This window comes from Gambusia affinis, linkage group LG13 (genome assembly GCF_019740435.1).
Source record: "Gambusia affinis linkage group LG13, SWU_Gaff_1.0, whole genome shotgun sequence".
In the NCBI taxonomy this organism is placed as follows: Eukaryota; Metazoa; Chordata; class Actinopteri; order Cyprinodontiformes; family Poeciliidae; genus Gambusia; species Gambusia affinis.
Window position 1 is genome coordinate 24,042,058 of NC_057880.1, and position 26,710 is coordinate 24,068,767.

Consider the following 26,710-nt stretch of genomic DNA (forward strand, 5'->3'; position numbering starts at 1 on the left):
CAAATTCAGTCTGTGTTTCAGGGATGGAAGTTATTTATTTGCAAACCTAAGTCTGCAAATAAACTTAGGTTTGCAGACTTATTTTCTACATATGGACGTGTAGAAGATGTCCATATTTTATTCATAGAGGTAAAAGTAAATAGAGCATATTTGAGATGCAGTGCTACAGACATATAGCCATGCTACACACACTGTATGACTTTAATTGCATAGGAATGCTTGTCCTCAGCACTGATCTCTGTTTGTGTTTTTGGCTTTCTCTCTGCCTCATGATGTGTTTATGTTGACAGTAAAGTGACAGAAATGGTGTCATAGATTCTCCCTCATGGTGACACTTTATGCAAAACAGTGTCCTAATTACGGCTCTTAAAGAATGTGGAGCACAAGGTCCCACAACACCGAGGAGGCAGACAGAGGAGAGACAGTAAAATAATTCCCGTTTTACTGCAGCATCATCCATCATCCATCGGTCAATGCCAAATTACTTGTTCATCAGACCAAAGTTATGTAATTTCATTTATAGTAAAATGCTTTATTGATTTGTAAGGTAAACAGCTCAACTGTCCATTGTAGATGTGAAACTGATAGACAGCCACTCACATTTAAATTTACAGCAACTTTGCCTTCGTGTAAATTAAACCACACAGAGAAAACAGGCTGATTTTTATCTTCAAAACTAATTTTTTACCATGTAAATGGTTATCTCTCTATACTGTACATGACTTTGGTCATCCCTGTCATTTTATAGGAGATTTTTTAAATAAAGTTGATTAAATAGTTGAACTGAAGTTGAAATAAAGTTGATCTGATTTTAATTTTAAACTACACTTTGCTGTGCTCTATTATATTATTATGAGCTATACTATTGGGGAGTTCTAATTGCAATATAATATTCCTGATGGCAGTTTAACCTGTTTAACACTTTCTATCTGTAGACCCAAATTATATATAGAAATTTCCAAACATATAATAATTTATTTGACATTATGTAGAAAGGCACACTAGCAAAAACACAAGGCTATAAAAGTTTTGTCTGTGATCATTCTACTTTCCTTAATTCAAACAAAAGAGATTTTATAAGTACAGGAAACTGAATAGTCCTGGTAACAAGACAACTAGAATGAACCAGTTATAAAATGAGGTTAAAAAGATGGTTTATTTTGGCTTCACATGGGAAGGTTTTAAACCATCAGTGAAAGAGCAGCATCCACTTCGTGCAAACGTTGCCTATCTTTGCTCTGCCAAATTCATGAAACTTATTTTCTGCCAAAGATCCTCAAAAGAAAACTTTTAAGGAGAGTTTTCAATGTTCTAATCTGGATGAAAATGAACCCTGAACCGTGTATCCCATTGTAACTGTGTATGTATCTTATTGTAACTGTAAATACTTTACAGTATTTGCACATAAAGAAAACCTCTATTTTAAAAATAGGTCCCAACTAATAAAACTAGTCTGCATAACTTAACACTAAATGAGGCCAAGAAAGTTGGATTCAACCTGCATTGCAGCAGTATTGGAACTTAAGAAACTTGTTAAAAAAGATTCATGAAATAAATAAGTTAATGTTATTAGCTATGATTGACATTTAAAGAAAGAAAAAGCAAAAGGAAGGAACAATCAAGCTTTAACTCTTCCGTTTTGCCGCAAAAATATTTGCAAAAATTCTACTGTCCAAGATCACAGTATCTACATTTTTAATGTCAATTTTTAAAAGCTAGCAGATCCTTTACTCTACTCCCCATGCAAATCACTGTGGAGCTGGTTACTATTATCTGGGCCTCATCTGATCTCTTCTGTAGTTTACAACACACTGCGAGCTGCCTACGCCGTGTCAGATGCCCTTTGTGTTTGACCCTTTAACTGAGTGCTGGTTGAGCTCGTCTCTTGGTACTATCTTACTCTTTGTATCAGCTGCTCCCACTCTCACAGAAAGCAGAAGCAACAGCACAAAAAAACTTCTTTAAGCACCAGAAGTTTTTTTTAAAGTTGTCTTTGTCCCAAGAGATTACTAACACAGCAAACTTTTCTGTGCCAGCTCTGAGTGATATAGATACAATATTCACTGAGTTTCATTCAGTTTGTGCATTCAGTTCTGCTGCAAAGCTCTGTCTCCAATAATAGTGTTATTCACTCTGGAAGTCTAAGCATGCCTGTTGGGTTGAGATGTTTATCTTTTTCTGCTTCTAAATCGTCGACGTTTTAAGAAATGCAGAATGTGGTGACTCGGCGCTTCACATTTCTATATTTGTGAATAAGATTCTCTATATGTAAAGTTTCTTTAAATTGAGTTGAGTGACCAGGACAGTTTACTTCTTTCTGACCCAAAGACATTCAGGGAGACGAAGAGTACATGACAAACTGCCGACAGAAGTAAATATAAACAAGAAGTTCCAGGAAGTTCTGCTCTGACAGCTAAATGCAATAAATGTGCCAAAAGCTGCTCAAATGCAAATGCTGTCCAAACAACAGTCCAGGTAGACTGAATAGAAATGATCTTGTGGAGCTGACAGTTTTGCAGCCTGAAGCCTTAGTTCCTTACGCCACCAGTGTTGAGAATATTTTTGTGCAGCTCCTCCTGCGTGTTTAGCATTTGAGCTGGGTTGTGTTGTTGTGGAACACCTCCGTACCATCTCCACTGATATCCCCATAGACATTAGAGGACAGAATATTCAGAATGTTGCCATGGAAACAAAACAGATTCAAAAACCAAAACATCAAAATGTACATTTGTCTCAGTGGATTATTGTATTTAACTGCCGTGTTTGTCAAACAAAACAAGCGCATTCGCTTCTCGTTCGCTAATGTTGTTCCTGTAAACAGTTTGATTTTCTTTCCGGCTTTGTGATGATGACAGGAACCGAATGAGTAATTTTAAGAGGTCACACAAACTGTGTGATAAAAGTCTTTAAATGTCATGAACCCAAAGAGTTGCCACTTTTCATCCATAAACAAACCAATTTAGCTTCAATTTTACCTTCTCATATAATCTCTGTATTAACTCCAAAGTCATTTTTAAACTTTTCAATTCAGAATTTATATATAATTATACACTACCTTTTATATTCTTTTTTAAGAGACTTAATGGTCTTGAGTTTCCTCCTGCCATTTATTATCTGAACTAAAGTTATTTTTATTCTCTGGGTGATTTACAAAAAGGATGTTACAAAAACTGGATGTTTTTTCAGTACTGATGAAGCGACAAGATAAGAATTGAGCAGAGTTACAAAGAAAACATTCAGGTCTGGCTAAAATCTCCCCAAACCTTTTGGGACAATGTGTTGAGGTCTTGAAATTAACAAATCTAAAAAATGACAATACATACCAAAAGATTTAATGCTTTGAATTCCATAGCCAGAATCTGGAACACAATTTGACAGAAAACTGATTGTGTTATCTGAGGATGCTATAGTTAAATATAAAGTGTAGAATGTGGTTAAAGCTTGGAGATAAAGGGAATAACAGTTCTTTCAGGATTTATGTGCTTTCCTGGAAGGACTTTAAGGTTATCAAAGGATTTGAGGGCAGAACAAAAATGAAAAGAATCAGCATCTTAAGTTGATCAAATGACTCACATGTCAACATTTTAATACTTTCTTAAAGTAAAAGAATCATTATAAATAACTCCACTCTATTTCTGATTGCTTTTCTTTTACACAACCTTTTTATTAAAATCATCAGACTGATATAATATTTATTCTTGACGCTTCAAGATACTGTTGTATTATACACAAATCTTTTCTTGGAAGATAAAAGAAAATGTGCTATTTATTTTTCTTACAAAGACATTTTTATTATAGAACAAATCCCTTTACTTGTTCCCTGAATAGCCTTAATAATGCCAAAGCTTTCATTGTGTATGTGCATAACTATATGATTAAACAAAGTTGGAGCGGACGAAGAAAGAGCTCAGGAATGAACAAGCGAGGGATCAAATATGGAAATATTTACAAAGTGGAGCGAGCGATGAAGAATGTGACAAGGAAGGGAGGAAAGGAAAAGGAGGAGGGGGAAGAAAACAGGGAAATGTGATGAGGGAACCAATTATACAGCACATGGTGCACTGCCATTTCCTCCAACAATTAAAATGGATTTGTCTTTGAGCAACTTCTGCTAAGACGATCAGTTAATCCCCAATAAATAAGGTCCAGTAAAAAACTTCTCACACTTAGTTTTAATGACCTAGCTCAGCAAAACAACCAACATAAACAGGAAAACCTAACATCGAACCAATCTGACACCATTTTTTTCCCTCAACTCTGCTAATGACCTAGAATGCAACATAGAAAATATGACTGGAGCAATAACTGAAAAAGGCACTTTTGAGACATATCACATGGCTACCTCTGTGTTTGCAGCAAAATGTCCCATAAAATGGTTCAATATGAACAAAACAGAGGGAAGAAACCTCACATGGAATGACAAGGTAACCTCACTGCCTCTTGACATCTGTTCCCATGAATGGGTTGCAAACAAGCCACTGACACTTTACCCCAGCTACCACGGTCCCCTCTGGCAACAGCGTCTGTCTAATGAGGGTTTTCTGTAGCTCCTGTGGAGCCAGACACAACGACGCTTTGATAGAGGTTTCCTCAGAAGCTGCTGCCTAATGAGGATGAAAGAGCTTGAATGAAAAAAATTAAACACACTTTTGTGGAGGAAATTTTCAACAACTTCTTCTGTAATTACTCTGCCAGGATGTATCAAGTTTCAGTCTTTAATATAATAAAAAAAAAGTTGAGTCTTGGACACTTTGCCTGGATTCCATATTTAAAACTTTTGCCTCCATCTAGTCTAGTTTAACACACATGTATTTACAACAAGTTGGCGTTTTCAAGCTGGCAAAAGTCATATGGTATCACTTGGGGTAAACTAAGGAACATCTGTTCTCTAATGAACACCATTATGTACAATCCTTCAAATTCAATTCAAAATTACATTATTATTCCCATAAAGAAATTAGATATTGTGTTTTCATTAAAATAAGAAATGCTAAAAAAATCACATGTGAATAAGTTTGTCCAGGAAATAAACCACTAAAAATTATGATGTGTCGTGACCCTCCAACTAAAAAAATGTGTAAATAAATAAATAAGATCCTCCAACTACTACATGTGTTCTTGTTCTTCGAGGTTTGCGCCAGTAGCAACATCTGGTTGTTGATCATGTGACTCGTGGGATGTGAAAAAAATGTTTCTGTGACAGCTTTTTGAAATAACTGGCTCATCCTAGCGCCAAAACCTTCATTAATTGGTGGCTTCATTAAACAAGTTAATTTTCAAAATGTCAAATTGCAGGATTATATGCTCATTGGAAACACAATTTGTGAATCCTAGAGATTTTTTTACCTCCTCAACCAGCCTGGCCCTTACATTTGATGGTAGAAAGTATGGGTCCTCGTTCAGGCTGAGGGAACTGGGGTTGTGTGTCACAACATATTTACAGATGGAGGGGCAGAAAGTCATGGATTACTAATTAAATACTTCAAGAAACTCTGATCAACTTAGAAAGATAAAGAAAAAATTACAATTTGATCACTTGAAGCCCCATTTGGTTCAAAAACCTTATTTATACTAAAGGGAAAAATATTTTTGCAGTTAGACTTAGACTTAGACTTAGACTGACTTTTGTCATTTTGTATGCACAGGGGTGTATACATAACGAAATTTTGTTGCATACGGCTCAGGACAATGTTTTGAGGTTTCAATGTTATTTGGTTACTCCAGAATAAATAAAATACAATATAAAATATAAATATAAATATTAAATATAAAGTGCAGGAAGAGCCCATGCAGCCACAGCCATACAGGGCGCCGCCATCTTAAAAAAAAAAAAAAAGAAATAGGCCCATTACTTCAGTGAACAAAGTAAGATAAAAGTCCTCTCAAACATCAATCTACCAGCATTATAGCATGCAAGCTGCACAGGCTGCATAATCAGTGCCAGTGAAGTTTTCATGCATCTCTAGCAGAAAATTAAGTTTTGTTAAAAACTATTATTTCTTAAGTCTTCATATTTTTCCCACCTAATAAACATTCTCAAATAAAGGTTACATTTTTGCAAATGTTTTAGTGTGAGATCTTCCTCTTACTATAAGAGTTGAGTTCATTCATTCATTCATTTTCACACATTATTACCAGTGGTGCCAATGAAGTGGCAGGCAGAGTATAGTGATAAAACAAAGGATGAAGAACCGTCTTCCCAAATGAACAGAGTCCACGCTTATCATCCCAGTTAATGATATACCCACTGTAATGAGAGGACCCACTGGCGCTCTGCGGCATAAAATCATGGATGGCATGACAATGCTTCAGTTCTGTTAATCATGCAGCAGCTACTATGTTTTATTTCCAAGAATAGCAAATTTTTCTCAACCTTTGTGGATTCTTGCATTATGTAAAAACTGTGAGATATGACAAGGTTTTAAAATAAGATTTTGGAAATAACATAAAAATGATCCCATCATGGTTAAATAATGGTTCATGTATTTTCTATATGGTTGCAATACTTTTGCAAGGAACTGTGTTACTATTAGTTCAATAATTAATAAATAGCCACTGCTTATTCGAGGCACTAAAAATCCCAACATTGTTCCTTCAACAGGAAAAATTTAAGCACAATTGTTACACATGTTTTTGTTTATCTCTCCAAATCTTTCCTTCTTCCCAGGATGAGAAAGAAATCTGTTGACCTGTGTTGCCTTCTGTTTCATATCCACAGAACAGAAAACTCCATTGTTGATTGCATGGAAACACGCAGTGTGAATGAGGGATTTCTTCATGAACACGGTCACCTTGCAGTTGATTGAAACCCTCTTTTAGAAATTGATGAGTTATTTGAACAGGTTGTAGTTGTCACAGTGTTGCATAATGCATGGCCATGCTCATCTACAACAACAAATAACACTGAGTATTCACCAGCAGCTCTGCGGTTCCATCTAAGATAAATAGAAACAATAATGACAATGTTCTGAACAACAGCTGAGCCAGTCGGGATTTCAAAGTGGATTTCTTTAACCCTTTTTAAGTATCTCCATCAGATCAGCTAGTCCAGTCACTTGTTTCCCACACGATGTGAGTAATGGATTACAGATGACCACTGAAGAGCTTGAGATCATTGGACAAATGTGTGAAAGTGCTGCTCCGGGGAACAATTTTTAATCTGGCCTTTGCAGATGACCCACGTCTAAAATGGTGGAACTCAGTGCAGACAAATCATGCATAAAACTTTTGCACGGTCATGTAACCCTGAGAGCAAACGGCTTTGTTGAAAGCAGCAGCAGATGAATGAGGGCTCAGGTGGAATATCCCTGCAGGATTCGGACATGACAGGAAGAGATATAAGGCGGGCAATGCATTGTAAGCAGGCCTGTCAATAGAGGGAAATGGTTGTGAGCTGGAAACCCTTCAGGTCCCCACCTGTTCCCTGCTCTACACATGCATGACATTAAGGCACCAGCAGCCCTCGTAAAATTTTTAGTGACTCCACAATGCAACACAGAACAAGTTTAACGGTTTCCACAAGGCACTATAAATCAAAGCGCTTCACACCACAAAACTATTAACCTCTAAGACTATGGAGTTGTACATTTTAACTATTGGAACGGAAATGCATCACTTTCATGGCTGCAAACAACAACAAACTGATCAGGAGTGTTAACAGGTTGGGAAAAACCGTTTGCTGGATTCGGTTCTTTTTCAATCTCATAGTCTGTGAGCTCCAGGTGCCCATCGGGGGCAATAGCTTCCAGGGAAGGAATCATCACAACAGCCAGTTAGCCAATCAGAGATGGACTTTAAACAATGTGGACGTTTTGCCATGTCGGACACTCAAGGAGGAATGAATGAATTTTTTATTCTCTCCATCACATTCTTTAGTCGAGAGAAAGAGCAAAATAGTCAATCTCTTACTAAATAGAATATCAAATTGGATTGTTTTCACATTCATGATTGATAATTATCAATCATTCCACTGCTAAAATTAACATAAACAAATTAAAAAACGTTCAAAAAACACACTGGACAAAACCAAAACATTTTTTGTTTTGTTTTTTAAGAGAAAAGAAAATCAATACAACATCCAAAATTACTATGCTTGTGAATAACTTGCAAAGCTTGATCATTGAGTCATGTCTTCAACGTCTTCAAGTTTAATCCGTCCTTGGGTTTAATTTCCAAATGCATGAAGTTGCCATAGAGCTTAAATGCAGCTATAAATACCATAACTGTCATGAAGTGTGAGTTTGAGACAGGAGGTGGGACCATGGATCATGCTGAAAGTTTGATAAAAAAAGATGAGAAACTTACAAAAAATAATCACAGAGAGCCAAAGAAGAACAAAAACCATAAGCCCAACAAAAGTGCCAACAGGATTTTTTTCTTTTCAAAGAAACATAGAAAATAACAGGGTATAACAAGAGGGATCAGTAAGGAGTTTGAGCAAGAGAAAGGTTTAAATAGTTTAAGGGAGAATGCTGTAACAAAAGACCTGGGATGATCAGCTAGCAGGTTGCAGGTGTGAGGAGAGAGAGAGGAAAAGGCACAGGGGGCGAGGGAAAGTATGCAGTGGACTAGGAAAAGAATCTGACATTAAAGAATAGAATACAATTAAACTACTAGAGTAACAAGGAATATCTGGAGACAAGGAATAACCATAACTAGAAACACTAAGAAGGAGTGAACTAAAACACAAACAAAACTGATCTAATCAAAGAAAAAGATTAAGCTAGAATGAAATAATCAAAACACCAAAACAACCCATGACTAGACTATAATAATGTCCAACCATCATAACATTCAGGAAGAAGAGAGATTAAATGTCTCAGATTTTAGTAATGTTGGTGCCAATGAACTCCACAATAATGGCTCAAGACCTTCTAAAGAAGTACGCTGGAGCTGCAGTTCAGTACAGAGTTAATTACTGTTGGCAAATTAATTCAGAAAAAAAACCTGATGTTTTATTAGTGAGCATTTTAAGATACAAAAGCAGCAGAATTTCTTCCTGCAAAAGATATTGAAGAAACTTCTTGAAGCATCAGCCGTGATGTTAAAGCTCAGCAATGAATGGATAGCTGCAGAAACTGAGCATTGAACTGGTTTCAGGACCCAGTCAAGCTGAAATTTATGGCATTCTTCTGGAAGAACAAACTATGCAGAGAGCTCTATGAAATGTTAAGAAATAAAAACATGTGATTTGAATCAAAAATCATATCAAAAATATGTTTCTCTTGAGATTCTGGCATTTTGAGTTTATTCTAATTTAATGTCTGACAACACTGAAATATCTGTACAAATATGAGTAGCTACATATTTCTTTACAGAGCAGAAGTTTTAGACAGTTGATGCATGCATGGTTTGCATGTGGTTGAATCATCGTGTCATGAAATGTCCTTGCATGTGGGGCAAACAAATGTCATAGTAGTGCACTGTCTGCACCAGTCTGTAAATAAATGCTGATTTCATTGTGGCTCTGTGTCTTGTGACCTCCAGCCATAGTTTTGAGTCTTGGACTTCGCGTAACGACACCTCTCTACGCCCCTTGCCCTCATATCCAGGATTCCCACTGATGCCTGTTTTAGACATCGTCCTCTCAATGCAAATCAAATTTACTTACGTATTATCTGCATATGTGTTCAGTCGTGTCCACACCGAGCCATTCCTTTTGGATGCTTATCTGTCTTCTCCAGTTAGTCTACAAAAATGTATGGATTCAGAGAACTCACTATCTTGCCCAGCCATGCTTGGAGTGAATGGCTGTTTGCTAACATAGGGAAAACCACCCACAGAGGCATTCTTATGCTCTACACACACACCCTCGTCCTACAATTAAAACCCACATGTGGAGCAAAATTAGCTTCTGCCTGACTGACCGCTCCTCTCTCCCCTTTTGGGCATCCAGGATGGGAATGTAAACGGCGCATCAACACAGGAATGACTGTCAAGCTCCTACTCTGAGATCACCATCCTCCATCTTGACATGTAAAACCTCAGTTTACTTCCTGGAGTTTTATAGCAATCGAACTGCCATTGTGTGAGGGTGAACAGAAAGAGTAATGGCTTTAAGAGGTGCTGTGGAGCGTTAAACGTGCACTGACACGATTACTGTCACTTGATTTCTTCAAAGACTAAAATAGAAAGGGGAGGTTAACACGCAGCTCACCATGTGTTGTGTGTCAGGTCTGATCTCTTTGATTTAAATATGTGACTGGCCATGGATGGTTTTTGTCACCAATAGTCCATTTGAAGGAGCAATAACAAAAGAAGACAGGGGTTTAGTGGTGACATAACATCAGTTTCATACCATTCGGAGGGCGTAGAAAAAGTGAAAGCATCATGTGTTTTGGAATCCAACACATGCGGATTTGGAGACTCCAAATCAGCTTCGACTACTTGGCGTGCGTCATTGCGCAGCGGCGCGTCCAGCCCACGGTGGTTAACGGGAATCTGCTGACAGAGCACAACCAGTTGTTTGTGCAGGCATATGTTTGCGCGGATCAGCAGGTGCTACCTTAGAAAAAAGATTAAATACGTGTATGGAAGTGGAGATTTCACCCGTGGCGAATTGAGGGAGAACTCTTTCATCGAAGGACTCTAATTTCCAGGATGCGCTGACGGACGCGTGTGTGACATGATCGTGGCGATAGATCGAATCAGGTAAATTCAATTTCCACTTTCGCTGATTTTGGTTGATTTTTAGAAAATCAAATAATGGGTATATTGTTTTATATCTGCTGCTGCTTATTTTTTGGAGACGTTTAATTGTTTTGGTGAGCCTCTTACCAGCGCAGCGCATCTTTGAAAGGAGCGTCTTGAACCCACAGCGCGCTGATGAAATAAACTTTGATATGCAGAAACGATTTTTTTTCCCCAGTTATGCAATCTCCAAAATATCCATACACAAAAATACATCCATATCTGTAGCAACAATAATTACGTGAATATGCCTGCATGCATGCAATTCGCTGCACGTCCTTGATGCCCGAGCTCTTGCACCTGTGCGTAAAACCCTGTTTATTTATGTTGATGAAGGTTAAAGGATTAACAAGCTTTTTCTTTGTCGGAAATCCCTAAAATAGTCAATTGAGGACAGCCCCTCCAGGGACTTCAAATAAAAACTCCAGTTCTTGTAAAATGCATTCATTTATTCCAACTGTGATGCTCAGAAAGCAAACTGTCATCCGTAATTGTGCTTGGGAGGAGATAACAAAAAACACCCCAAGAAAAATAACTAGAAGCTTAAAATCAGTAAATACAAAACAAAACAAAAAAAACAAACTCCCCAAACATTTAATGAACCCTAAAGGTATGATGCTGTCCGGTTGTGAATTTAAAGCAGCTGGCTCCAGAAATTTATCAGGGCTTTCCAGTGTGTCCTGGGGGCATTTTAGAAAACTAGTCCAGTCATTTCAATTGAACAGTGAATACTGAAGCTCATGTCTCATTTTGTCATATTTTACCCAGCAGCTGTGCTTCAAATAAAAACAGTTAAGCTATAGAGTCAAAAGACAAATGCCCCCAGATATGGAAGATTTCCACTGCCATAAAAATCTGTAATTAAAATGTTGCTAATGTTCCATGAAGCCTTATGGTGCATTTTTCCTCTAATTTCATAATCTATATTTACCACTGAGATAATGTCTGTAATCAGTGGAACAAGTGCAGATTGTGAGGCACACTTAATTGAAGAACTTTTTTTTTTTTTATTCGCAGTCTTTGGGCATGAACTGCCAGCTGTCTCTCAGAGTGCAGGTCAGCCATTACAAGAAAAATAGGAAGAGGGAATTAGATTTACGGAAATAGAGTTGAGGAGATAATGAAAAGGGCTCCCTGTTATCATCAAAACACCAGAGCTGAGAGCGTTTTCCTCTCTGTTACTGGACAAAATAAAAGGCTTCTTATACTCTGAAAAATATGAAATAAACTGAAACAGTTAAGTGGAAAAATGCTTTCCTACTGATTAAGAGTGGCTCTGTACGAATGTGCATGCACCCTTCTTTAATTTTAATGCAGATCTTGATATGCTGGGAAAATCTGTTAGCACAAAATGAGAAATGAAACCATTTCAAAACATTTTACATCTTTATGATCACATATGACCTATACAACTTTAAAAAACTAATTATTTGGGATAAAAAACATTAAGAAATAATATGGTTGTACATGTTTAAACTACTACTCTTTAATATTTGATTTAGATTAATCAATATTTCTTTCTCAGTAGTACTCACAACATACCACATCTTAACAGTGCAATATTTGCTTATTCTACCTTGAAAAAGTTTTCCAAATCCCTCAGAGTGTGAGGTAATTTCTTATCTACAGCTCTATTTAGATGATCCCACTTATTTTCCATCTTATGCCCTTGTGGACTTTGACTAGACCTGTACAAATCTTAAATTATTTTTGCCAATTTGCTTAGATTCACTTTTAGGCTGAAAAATAGAAATCCGTTGATCTTCACCTCTGAAAGTTTTGTGTTTAAACTGATTGGTTGCTAGAACTATTCATAATTTAAATAACATCAACCAAAACCCCAGTTTTATTTAAAATCAACCCAGATCATGACGCTGCCACCACCATTTTTCACTGTGGGCTCTTTTAGTCTTCCCTCAGTGTTGCTTTCTGCAAAGAAGAAAAAAAAACCTCATGGAATGGTAGCCCAGAGATTTGTTTGGTTTCAACAGACAGTAAGACATTTTCTCTCAAAGTTTAGGAAGATTTTAAAAGGGATTTGGATATTTATCTTTGGATGAAACTGTACTCTTCGGTCCACACAGATGGAGAATAAAGAAGGATGCAGAACACATTCAGTCATTGATGGACATTCTTTTAGGTTTCATTTTTTTCATCAATTTTGGACAACATCCAGTTTTTGTAATTCCCAGTTTTATTATTTTTTACCAATTATGAGTGATTATTTTCACAGTGGCATGGAATAAATATACACTAGTGTGTATTTTTTTTCTGCTCTTCTCCTGACTGACACCAACGTTACTATTTGATCCTTTACATCCTTCAACTTCTAGAAACAATGGCTTTAGTAAAGAATGGAAATAAAGAAAGACCAGACAAAAACCCTATTGGATAGAATAACGTTGTTTATGTGGCTCAGATTCACTATAATTAACAGTTTGAAGTCAAGAACACCAAACACTGGAACTGAATCAGAAGGTGTCCAATTTTTGGCTCCTTTTTATGACTGGTTGGTGCTGAAACAAGTGTTTGAAATGTTCTCTCATGGTCTATTTTTATCACAAAAACTGCACAAAAACTTTTCAGTGATCAAACGCTAAATCCATGCGTATTTGGCTCAGAGTTTAAAAAGACAGGGACTGAATAGATATAGAAAATGGATGAATTCAGACTGTTCAGGCTTATTTCATCACGGCAGCATCTGTGCCACTTTCTGGTCTGGGACCTTGCTTTGACTCACTGGCACAGTGTCATGCATCTTCATTAATGCGGTCTGATGGCAGAAGTCCTATGGTACTGTCCCGTCATTGTCTGTCACATTGTTCTATTGTGTCTCAAGTCTGACCAGTTTTCCTCTGGCATCTTATTCTTTTGGTAAGAATATGGCAAAATGTGACCAGGGGTGAAATCTGTAAGGTCTCTCAATCTTTTATAAGTGGACTGTAAGAGACGGACCTGTTTTCATTTACCAATATTTCTTTAACTGAATCCATAAATGTATTGTCAGCTGAGCATCTAGTAAGTAGCTTGCCAATGTTTTTGTATCCCACTGTATAGTATTGGATTATATTTCAGACACAACTTATTCTTGTCAGATTTAGTGACGTCTGAAAGGGGAAGAAGTGCAGTTGGAGAGGTTAGTGTGAGTCAGCTTCTGTAGGATTTCAAACAACATTTTGAAAGTTTGAATAGGAATCTCTCCAGAATAGAAGCCGGCCTGAAATTCTTAAATACGCAACATTCTCCACACACATCTGCACCGCCTCGGAAAGACTTGTAAAACAATCCATGTTTTTGCAGAATCATAATCTTACTCTTAAGTGAAAATCAACTTCATATTAAGAAAAACTGTTTTATTTAATTATTTTTGCCATGCTTTTTGTCCTCTCTATTGAGTAACACCTTTTGGCTGAAGCAACCAATCTGCACCCAGTTTTCATCCTAAATTATCTCACAATATTTCCATACACACATGGAGAGAGGAATTTTTGAACCACTCCTTTTTGCAGTTTCTCTAGATCATCCAGTCTTTTCTTAGAACTTTTCTTTAGATTCATTTTTGCTATCATGTCAGACACAGCGGGAGCATTTCCTCCATTTAAAGCTGTCATCTAAAAGATTACACTTTTGTACACTAATCAATCCCGAACCTCAACATTAACGCTATCTTTTGACTCCGTTTGTGTTTGTGTACAAATTGTTGGTAGAGAATGATGCTGTGATGTAGCACAAATTTCAGATTTGACCTGACAATAAAGAAGTAGGTTGGATGAGGACAAGAGGTTATCACCACATACAGGGAGCAGGGTGCTGAGATATGAAACAAAGGACAAATCTCAAAAAGTGCCATCTTGAAGATAACAAAAGGTCATCCACAGATCAGCTGGTTGTTTGGGAGGAATGTTTTTTTTCCCTGTTTGTTTAACACATCTGGCAATCCAAGTGGAAGTGTTTGTTTTTCAGATGAGACTAAAATTGAGCATATCTGTAAATGTGGGCAAGTTTTGGTAAGCAGCTATTTTCTAGTAGCCAACTCTTCTTTTATGAAGAATATTTATTTTGTTTGAAGGCCATGCTTTTCTGTATTTTCCATTTTGAATAGTGGCTCAGAAATAAACCTCACCCTTATACAACAAGAAAACATGAAGCTGCAGGTTAACAATCAAAAGCTGACTATTACATTTAAACAGTAACGCATAAGAAAAATTACTCAGTTATGTCCTTCAATTGACCTCTGGAGATTGGTACCAAACCTCTATGACTCTGCAAGAATAAGCAGGTGTAGATAATAGACAAATATCAGTTGTATTTATTTAATGGGAATTATTAAAGTTGCCAATAAGTGTGGTGAATGTGATTTTGTTTAAGACAATTATTCAAGGAATACATGTCTTAACATTAAATTCTGGATTTAATGGTTGTAAATTTATACTAATCAGGGTTTGTTTGTTTTTAGAATTTATCACAACTACATGTTTACAGTCAAAACCATCTTTTTTTAAATCACACTCTCCTCCATCGCTGCTGCCTTGTTTGCAAGGACTGCCAATCCCCACCGCACTGAGTGTGTTTAGGTTGCGCAGAGTAATAATCATGCAGAGTGATGAACAGCAAACCTCTCTGCTATCCAGAGAAAATGATGTCAGGTGGAGTCGGATTGGATGCTTCTACCTACTAATAAAACAGCTTCAGTTCCTTGCAAAAATATTCACACCACTCTGAGTATTTTCATAAACCTCGATGTCAGGGGTCTTCAGATTCAGGTCTATTGGGCCAAAGTCCCACAACCTTTAGATGTGTCTCTGCTTTAACACACCAGAGTCAAATAATGAGGTTGTTAGCAGAACTCTGGAGAACTGACTGCACACTGAGGAGGTGATTCAGTCGTTTGATTCAGTCGTTTGATTCAGGTGTGTTGGACCAGTAATGATGCCAGGCTTGGATTTGGAGACACCTGTCACATGTGCTTTACTTAAATTTGATTAAGTCATAGTTACTATTCCTTTAAAAACTGCTCAGGTTCAGTCAGAATGGATTAATATCAGAATGATTTGGCCAAATTTGAACATGGGCTGGAACTACCAGTCTAGAGAGATTTAGTGAGAATACACTTAGCCCAATTAGTGATCTTAACAACCCTATTAGTGACAATGTTCTGAATAAAACTAAAAGTCTGATATGTCCAAACTACTTTGAGACCTGAAACATCATCGAACAAGAGAATAATTCCAGTTACTTCTGTATTTTGCTCTGTCCACCTTTCCATCAAATCTAAGCTGTTTCTCTGCCTCTGTGAAAGTTTTGCACATCTGGAGCATAATGTTGCTACCATGGTGTGCCATCATTGAGAAAGGGGTTTTTCAATGTTCCACATTTAGTGTTTTGCATGTAGGTCATATTGGTTTCAGTTTTGGTTTCATCTGACCGTTGTACCTTTTTTACTAATCTTTAAACTGGACTTATTAAATTTTTTCAAACAGTTCACCAGTCTCGCAACCTTTTTTTTTTTAATTTTTGTAAAATTGACATTGTTAACTTTTATATTGATGGTGTTTATTCACAGAACAGCTGTATTCATACTGAGATGAAACTACAAACAGGTGGGCTTGGGTTATTCCATAACTATCATTATGTTAATTTATCACAAAATAACCCTACGGAAGTCTTTCGTCAGAATAATTCAGACTAAATAAGGTGACAAAATATAAAGCATTCAGGATTATGAACTGCAAGTTCAAATAATATCTTATGTTTCTTTGAGATCTCACATTAATGTTTTTTGAAAAATAAAAAGTGAACATATGTGACCCCAAGTATGAGTCTCATGACAGGATTTTACACCATAAAATCATAAATTTTACATCTTTATGATTTTACATCATAAAGATGTAAAATCCTTACATGTTTATGATCTTGCAGAACCCATAAGGAGCCGACAATAACACAACCACTGACAGACTGGTGACTGAGATGAAACTAGTCCACCACACAGCGATGTGCTCCATTACTTTGTTTCATCCCTTGCACATTAGTGATTCTTTTAGAGCTATTTTGGTTTCAGTGTACTTGTAGATGTTAAAGAAATCTTTAACATCTGAAGGAAAAGGGAGCAATGAAGCAAAAATTCAGTGAGAAAAGATGCATTAGCTTTACATTTAAGATGCACACAATGCATTCTTTTTTATTTTGTAATGCATATTTTGCAACAAAGTTTCCCTTGCAACAAGTGACTGGTGTGTTGCAGAACTGGTAACTGATTAAACTGTTGGATGGTGAAAGGAAGCTAAAGCTGCAATGATATAAAAAATGTTTGCATTGAGGGAGAGGCTAGTAGTGTTGAAATTATTCATCTAACATAATCATAAAATGTCCCTAATTACAAAACTCATTATAAACAGTGAAAGCAGCTTGATGATGCATTGTGACATTAATGTATTTGCATGAATAATTTCAGACAAATTATTTACTGAAATTCAAGCCTTTTGTTTAGTGGATTAAAAAAATCTAAAAATTAAAAACACCACAGTAAATGATCAACAGGTTTATAGTTATACTTTGAAATCAAATTTTTGACACAGAGAAATTTGTGTATTTTTGTTTCATGTGAAATGATTTGAATAACTAAAACAAAATGGCATCCCTTAATATTTACTTTACATTTCATGTTTTTTAAAAAAATATAATTTATTTAGTTAAACACTTGATGTTATGTAACAAATGAAGAAGGGTATAGACGATACTAGCATAATACGTATTTAATATGTCAACTATAGGTTCTCTTAATTTAATTTGCTGTGGCAGCACCTTTTGCTGCAATCACTGCCGACATCTGATCACTGTAGCGTGTCTTTTCCAGGTTGTTTGCCAAATCTTTACAAACTGTTTTTCATAGAAACAAAACAAGGATCAGGAAAATAATGTTTTCATACAGAAGTGGGCAGGAGAGCAAAGAGTGTTTGTAGACAAAATGTTAAAATGAAGTAGTGTGTGCCGCTTTGTTAATAACTTCAGTACAGATGAAGCTTTGTTTCAATGAGGTGAAAGGAAACCTACAAATCGTTATTCCTCTGCCTGCCTGCATCTGTTTGCTGTCATTTGTTGCAACATGCTGCGTTAGGTCAAGATGCTGCATGGATTTCAAGGTCATGTTGATCTATTGTCTTTATTAAAAACAAAATAGTTTCTGATTATTTGCATTCACTCTGTTTTGATGGGATGCCCACTCAGTTTTAGTGCCACATTAATCTCTGAGCTGATCCTGCTGCTGTGAGTTATTAAGGTTTTAAATCATAAAGACAGCAGTGGATTTGTACTTTGTGTTTTCTCGCAGCCAGAGACTGCTTATTGCGGTCAATATTTGTAAATAATAAATTGGATTCATGCATCCAAAGAGATTTGTAATAGTCAGACAACAGAAGTAATAAAACCATGGTTACAATGGAAAATAATTTTCTTTTTTGTTGTTTTCGTATTGAATTAGTTTCAAGACATAGAGTACATTACATTCAATAAATATTGTGCAAAAAAAACAAGCAAATGCAATTTGTGGAGACATTGCAGTGGGACTACATTTCCCAGAAGTCTCCTAACCCATGTGTGTAGAGTTCTGACTTCTGCACACACTCATCATAGACATGTTATATCATTATTATTATTATTATTATTATTATTATTATTATTATTATTATTATTATTATTATTATTATTATTATTATTATTATTATTATTATTATTATTATTGATTTATTGGAACCATCATTTTGCTGGTGGACTGGAAGGATGATATCGTTTGAAGAAAAAGCAATAGCTGAACAAGTTTCAGTTTATAGTGTACCGTATTTTCTTTAATCTGTACAAAGTAAAAATAATGTACGGTTAGATATGAATATATACATCCAGTAATATTTGCTCAAAAGTATCTTAGCAAATTGCACCAGGAATAAACATTGTTTTGGTTAAACTAGGTGTTTGTTCCAGCAGGACAATGATCCAAAAAACTAATCACACCTGGCTTTGAAACAGGCGAAGGTGGCAAATTCCAATCCTCAAATTGTTTGGCTAAGCTCAAAAGCATAGTCTGTAGGTAAATAGGCTCCCAGAATTTTTTATATAAAAACATATTGGTTGTTAGATTTGTTTACACATGCTTTAAAACATTGTGTTTATTATCAGTCTTTGTATGTTGCATAGTCAGCCCACCATGAAAAAAAGAGCAATCAGATTAAAACACTTTTAAAGTGAGGTGAAGGGGTAAGCCATGTAATCATTTTTTATCTTGACTATCACCTTACATCACCACACAAATCTATACAGTGTGTTCTTCTGGTGTAAAAAAAAAATTGTCACGATATGAATAAGTTAAAACAAGGTATCTGGTTTTCTGTGAATTTATTCATTTTGTGTTAGAGTCTGTGCAATCTTTGCTAGACATCACCAATTGTAATGCTTTTCTTGCTTTTCTTTGCCGAATCGGAGCGGCTGGTTAATCAAAAAATGTTTGTCACAGCAAGGCACACATTTCTCTGCTGAGATTAGAAAAAGTCACAGTTATTTCTGCTGCTAAACCACAGCACATAGTTATTACCCTAATGGAACGCCACCATAATCAACGTAATTAGTCACACCTGTGCTTGCCCAGCTATGAGATCCTAATGACTGCTTCCAAAATCTTCCCATTTACAAAGCAATGCTCTCCATTCATTTCTAACAGTTTGTTTAAAAATGTAAATAGTAAATGAGCTGCAGGCTCAAATTTAAAGTTGCAGAGAAACAGTCTAAAGTAAATTGTTTTGTAAAGCTGATTAGCAGATTACTCCAGTTAGAAAATGTGACCTTTTTTAGTTTTCTCAAAATGTGTGATTTTTATTGAGATTGTGTAGTAGACCTATCTGTAGACAGGGAAACCTGCAACATGTAGGATTTTATTGGTAGAAAAGTCTGATTCTCTTTCTATCTGAACAGTTGGTGCATTGTTATGAAGTCTCAGACCAGTCTAGTGCAAGTAAATGTGGTTTTATGCCTCCAATGAATAATATCGACTCTATGTTATGACGGTTTGGTAGAAGCTAAGAACAAATATTTCAAACCTTCAGGCCCATCAAAGTTGCTCTGTGAAACAATCTGGCCTCATTCAATCTGAATTTGTGTTTTTTAGGTTTCTTAATGTTCACATGATAAAAAAAAATATTTTTGAAAACATTTAACCTAATACAAATTCTAAATGTACTTATTTTTTAAAATCACATTATTCATTTTTATTTGTTTTGTTGTAAAAGCAAAAGTGAAAATTGTGTTATGCAATTTCTCACTCATGGGGAATTAACAGTAAATTAAAACAGAGAAACTGTAAAACACAGAGATTCAGTTTAATACGCTCTGACTCAAAAATCTTCTCAGAGCTCAGCTTCACCTAAAAATGACACATTCCTGAAGTTTTGCAAATCAGAGCAGAGAGGGAAATAAATTTAGGGTTGGGAGACTTTTGGTTTGGACCAGCACCTTGAATGCCACATGCAGCTGATGTGACTAATGCAAGATGCCTTGAAAAATAACCTAAAAAGCAATAAAGGAGAGAGTACCCAAATAATTAGATGAAGTGACTCAGCACTGCCTGACATATCAGTTTTATATTTGCTTGTGCCCTTTTCAAGTCGGCTTAAAATCACCCTGCAGACAGCTGACTTTGGAGAACTGTTCCCCATCCTCCCACATTAAAGTGTCCCTTGATCAGGATAACCACTTTGCATAGGGACCGAGCAATAGCCTTTTTTATGAAATAAATATTTTCAAATGCTCTACTCCAGGTGATGGAAGGCTGTTTGGGTTTTTTTTACGTCGCTCCAGCTGGTCCAGTTTCTTCTTGCAGGTTTGTTAAAACACATTGTTGAAAAGTTGAAGATATGAAGATTTGTGAGACATCAAGCTCTGTCACGTTTTTAAACCATGCATGTCATTTATGATGCGCCCTGTTCAGTTTTATTACAAGTGTATACAAATTATATGTGTAAAGTATAGAGTAATACAGTGTTGCCAAGATGTCACCTTAATGATTTTGTATTTTCAGTTGATCAGCCATTCATCTTTGACTGAAAGTCCAAAACTGATTTGAATTAAGTGAATGTTGATAAGAGCAGACAGTGACTGTATAGTATGGTCTGGTGAAGCCTAACATACTCTAACTTAGCTCAGCCTAGCCTAGCATAGCATAGCAGAAATTAAGCTGAAAAATCCAAACAAGTTTTGTGTAAATTCTGTTGAAATCATCTGAGGTCCAGCTGCTTAGTGCAGAGTAACTTTTAAAGTGCATGTCCGATTTTTATAATTCAAAAATGAAAACTATTACAATCAAATCATCCTCAACGTTTTCCACATCTAATACAAGACTTATCCTTCACAATACAATTCAAAAACAACTAAATATTTTTGAAGGACATTCCAAAAACCTGGTTGCAAAATTGTGGACAGCACAGTAACTTTGTTTCTCCTTTTTATGATGGAACTTTAAAATTGTGTCTTCTTCGTTAGGACCATCCGACATCTTGACTTTATTTTTTACAAATGTACCTTGAATATGTGCTCCAAACCCCTCTGGTTGGGGGTAAGCAAATTTTCAGCAGTGTCTGCATAGTGCAGTATGAAAAACAAATATCTGCTCAGTAGCACATGTGTAAAGTCTGTGGTTTGGCCTTGTTATGTGCAATACACAAGAAAAAAGAGAAAACATAAAAACTTAATTGGTGACAGTCTGCTCAGAGATCAAATTTTGTATTATGAAATGTAAGATGTGTAGAAAGGTGAAGGTGAAGTGTTTTATATCTACATATCTTCCATCACTGAAGTGCAAAGCAGATACGCAACAGTGTGACTGGGGTTTAAGAAAACAGACAAGTTTGAATTAACCATACCTTTCTGAATACCCCATCCATCAAACTGAAAGCTAATCTATATCATTTTTATATAACATATATTATTTATTTCATTTGCACATTTGGGTTTAAGGTTCTATTTTATGTGTACATTTTGATTGAGGACACAGTCTTCTTTGAAAGCTTTGTATGATTTATATGAATCCGTCAAAAGATCACCGAGTTATTTAAAGTAGATGGCAGATGGATCCTATTACAGCTGGTGAGAGGAAAACACTGTTGTATTCATTACTCTCTGACCTCTCAAATCAGTTCACTGAGGTTTTGAGATTGGAGTCAAACTTTGTTTCACGCAGTACTTTGAAAGGAGTTTTGTCTCAACCGCTTATACAAGGATTACAGGGGCTTATGCAGGGATTACAGTGGCACAACCAAAAAGTGAAACTAAAAAACAAGGCAAGATGGATTTTACATAACAGTCGCCCTCAAAAAGCTGGCCTTTATGATTATTGCTTTTTGGTTTTACACACATTCATCTTATTATTCATCTAAGTTAGGCTATATGATTTAAAGTTCACACGCAGCATTACTTATTTCCAAGCATGCACTTTCATTTGTAGCCTACTTTAAAAAAAAAAATGTTTTCACTAATTGTAGTGGTGTAAGTTGCTGCTCTCTGTAATGGTGCTGTGTCAGGAACATTACTGAATTCCCAGAAGTAATTTGCTGTAAATTTACAGAACTGATTACCTCAGTTACTGGTTTTGCTCAGTGTTTCCTTTCCTCTGGTCCTCTGATGAATGGCTCAGGTTTGCATTCATTGACTAAGCAGTTTTACTTTGAAAAATGATCTACTCTCTACTAACTTCTAAAACGGTTTTAATCTGAAACCTAAACTGTACAAAGACGTTTAACAGACTTGAAACTGGCAATGCTAAAAAGGAAAAGCTTTGAGTGAACTGCTACGTGTCCCCTAACTCATTACATTTAAGATGGAAAATAGCTGCCAGCTGCTGCTAATTACATCACTTTATTAAGTGATCATCATCTCTGTGACAAATTATAAAACCAGGAATTTTGCCAGTTTTCTGATCTGCACAATCTGACGGAGAGTTGATACAACATCAAGGTGGAAATACGTCAACAATGATCTCAGAGAAGCAAATGATAATGCAATCTGTAAAAAAGTATAATCTCATTTCCAAACTACTTGAACTCCATCAATCTGCATTAATATGAGTTTTTTTTGGGGTTTTTTTCTTTACAAATGCAAAAAAAAAAAGTAATCTTTTCTGGATGGATCTGTAAATAAAAACCATTAGGAGTTGAAATGAGAAGTATTTTATCTCTTATTCTTTAATTAAATGAGACAAATATAGAGAAGTTTAACCATAATGAACAACATGTTTATGAAAATCAAACTTGAGTCAAATGTAAATCCATCTGTCAGCAGGATAAAGCAATACAGGGTCATCAACAGGACAATAATGTCAAACAGAGTGGAAAATCTAGAACAGAACAGAGAGGAAGAAATAGCATTGGATTAAGATGTTCCAGTGGCCCAGTCAAAGTCCAGACTATACTACTGGGTTGTAGTAGAACCAAAAGAGCTATTGAGAATCAATTACCTGCAAATCTTAATGAACCGAAGCAACATGGTAAAGTTTCCGTTTCAACACACCTAAATTAAATGATTCTGTCATGAGCAGGTCTCTATTAGACTGTAACTAAATGCTCAGGAGATAATTCAGACATTTAATTCTACTCTTCATTGTGGATAAAATTAAATTATTTTTGCAAACTATATCAGGAAACTTTAAAGGGAGCAACTGCTCTTACTCAGTCCTCATGCATCAGAATATAATTTCTATGATCTTTAACGTAAAGCCTTTCAACGTAGGCTTCAAAGTGACGATTCTGGCCCTTTAGCTCATCAGGTCATTGCAAAGTGCTGTAATTTGACAGCTGGGTCACTTCCAGGCAAATGTGAATGATTCAGCCTTTTAAAGCCGTGTTAAGCTGCAAATAGACAGTAATTCATGGTTCAGTCTGCTGGTGCCAAAGTAAATTTTTTGCATTGTAAAAATGAGCATTTATAAAATCTAATATGAATGTTTTACATGCAAACCAGAATGTTCGACATGGTGTTAACAGGAGCCAAGTCTTTTATGTGTTTTTTGAATTAAACTATGTATCTAGGCCCACATCATGTTAAATAATTCTGCTAAATTCCCCCAACTCTTACCCCTCCATAATTGCTCTGATTTGCATCCCGGAGTTTACTACAGTGTTTACACACCAGTGCAAAAAGTCCAGAAAACATTTTACATAAACTGAATATTATATGTACCCTTATTTTTGTTTGTTCATTTATTTAGCATAAATCATTCTCCAGTGGAGACTGCATGGCTGAAAACTGAAAAGTGAACATTTCACTGTACAGGAAAAGAGTCAGACAGTCCTTCACACTGAAAGGACATAAATGAATGTTCACTAGATTGTGAATATTCTGTTTATGGTGTGAGTTTGCAAATTTTGGTGAAATGTAATACTTCACTTTTTCTAAAAAAAAAAAAATCTAAATATCTGTAAAACATTTTCAAAGTTATATCTTAATTTGTAAAGAAAAAAAGCAACAACTGCTCATATCTGGAGTAAAGGAGATGGACTAATTTGAAACAGAGATTTACACAAATTTCCACCAAAACTGGAAACATGGAAACAACAATTTGGATTAAAAAAGAAAGCCCACAAAGTAAAATATTTTATCTACTGTTCCCCCTGGTCTTTCTGCCAGCATAAGCTGACTGAAACCTGATTAAACCTCATAGGGTTTAATAAAGTTACAAACAGTGATGCGATGTGTGGTTCAATCCTCTGGAGATGGATGTGTTAACATTCAAAACCGAAAATAGAAGCTTATTTTTAAGTTTTGACCTTAACTGAAACATTGTCATGTTATAAGCTTTTATTCTTTAATAAATTACATATTGTTCAAAAAATATCTTTGCAAGAAAAACAAAAGAATATTTTAAATAAGGTCAAATTTGTCTTTTATTAAAATTCAAGCTTGTGTATGCTCTTACCTTTATTTCCATATGAAGTACTTGCACAAATAAATTCATTCTTGTTTGCCTTCATTTTTAAGTCTGGCTGCTTCAATGAGTGGAGATTATGGCCAAGATTGGTCCCATTTCCAACTCATTGTTTTCAGTCTTTTCAGTGTGTAGAAGAAGAACCACTGTTTGCCATTCTTGGTATTTTATTTATCATAATAAAATGTAGTAACTACCTACGCAGGTTTTTTATTTAAATATCCAAATATTTCAAAGAAACAAATCTAAAGATCAAACCTGTTAAAGATACAAAAAATGCAGTCATTACTATAAACTTTTAATAGTATGTTTAGAAAAACAACAAGTTGTGGACTTGCCAGTTTTATTTGTACTTTTTATTCAGAATTAATTTACACAACATACTCATAAATTATTCTCTCTTTTTACCTTTTGCATCTGCAGCCCAATCTAGACCTGCAAGGAGAAGGACAGACAAACAACCAAACCTGCAACAATTCTTACTTTCTCTCTTTGAAAATAAAGTCCCATATTACCATGCAAATTTTAAATAAGACCGTATTGTTATGGTTTCACTTTGCACCTATTTTTGAATTAGGCTGCTTTGCCACAAAAATTAATTAGCAATATAATTTTTTATATTATTTTTATCAGCTTTAATGGGTGAATTAAAACAGTGAAAAGTCTGACAAAGGCTTAATTTCTCATCATTTTTGTTCCTTAAACAGTTGTAATGTGTCTTTAAATTATGCCTATATGTTTGTGACAAAATTCGACAGTTCCAAAAATTCTGTGTCAAACTCTGTATGATGCAGTGTCAAATGTGTAAAGAATGACTTTCTGGATTGCTACATATCTCTGTGGAGCGTCCCACAGAGATGTCACAGACGCACAATCATATGACAGAGTCACATCACTGTCAGTCCTGCTAATGACTCAGTGCTAAAGTTTTATTTCTGCTTCACAATATTTTTTTTCTTCATTCCAGCTTTCCATCCGTCTGTTGGCTCTCAGCCTTTAAGTGTTTCTGGCCTCTGAGGGTTTTTCTCTGCGTTTCTGCTTTTATCTGACTGAAGGTAGAGATTGGGAGCATGGGAACGTATGCAACAGGAGCCGCCCCCCACAAGGGAAGCACATTTATTACTTCCCAGCCAAGTCTTGAGCTCAGTGCCAGTGTTAAAGTTGGGGTGAAGTCATTAATGAGGTCATTATGCTGTTGACAGCGTGTCCCCGAGGTGAATCATCACTGCTACTTTCTGCCGCGTGATTTTTTAAAGCCACTGGAGAGACTGTGCTCCATTTCAACGTTTGTGAAAGAACCCAAAGTCACAGGGAAACAGTCGTTACCTTGGAGACATATCTAAGTAGATAATATTGGTGAAACTTTGGATCTTTAAGATTCAAAATAGGAAATGGGACACAGACCATCTGCAGTAGTGGTCTGGTAGCTACAGGTCTGCTAGAACTTCATTTCAATGCAACAAATTTTGCAGTTGTCAGTTACGGTTACGGTCCTGTCCCCTCAAATAACCGTTCTTTGTGTTTTCTCACTGCAGATAAATTCAACCAGGCGTCTTCCCTCCTTTGCAGCCATGGCTCACTCCGTGTCTGGAGGGACTGTGCTCACCATCCTCCTCATTAGCAGGTAAGGCTGCAAATAGATAAGAAAAATATAACCAGTGGGATGAACCGCTACAGTACTATATTAAGAGCCAGGGAGCATAATCAAGTCATGTCAGATTGTTATTTGATACAATGCCAAAAATTGTTATGCAGAGAGCTGAGGAGGAGATAGAGGCATTCTCATGTGGTTTTATTTTCCCTTGAACCATCAATGCTCAACATAGACTCCTCATGCATCAGGCAAGAAGAAGTTTTGAAATTCCACTGCCACATTTATGACACTGCTGAGCAGAACTGATGAGGAAGGATCCAGCACTACATGCATCTATCACTGAACACAATTGGGGTTATAATCCCCGCTGAGGTCATAAGGAGAGAGTGATTGGATGTTTTGGTGCACATTTGCCTGCTACTGTGAGGAGCTGCCTCTCCTGTATTCACTGTATTTTCCAGGCACAG

General features: G+C 36.0%; 1 protein-coding gene across 1 annotated transcript in view; it reads left to right on the top strand.

The window, feature by feature from the left end:
* The first annotated feature begins 10,260 nt into the window (after nucleotides 1–10,260).
* Nucleotides 10,261–26,710, top strand: part of LOC122842596 (gamma-aminobutyric acid receptor subunit pi) — a 59,205-nt gene continuing 42,755 nt past the window's right edge. Inside the window, exons 1-2 of the mRNA XM_044136620.1 lie at nucleotides 10,261–10,650; nucleotides 26,185–26,273. Of these exons, the coding sequence (XP_043992555.1) occupies nucleotides 26,221–26,273 (53 nt within the window). The 5' untranslated portion in view covers nucleotides 10,261–10,650; nucleotides 26,185–26,220. The remainder of the gene's footprint in view (nucleotides 10,651–26,184; nucleotides 26,274–26,710) is intronic.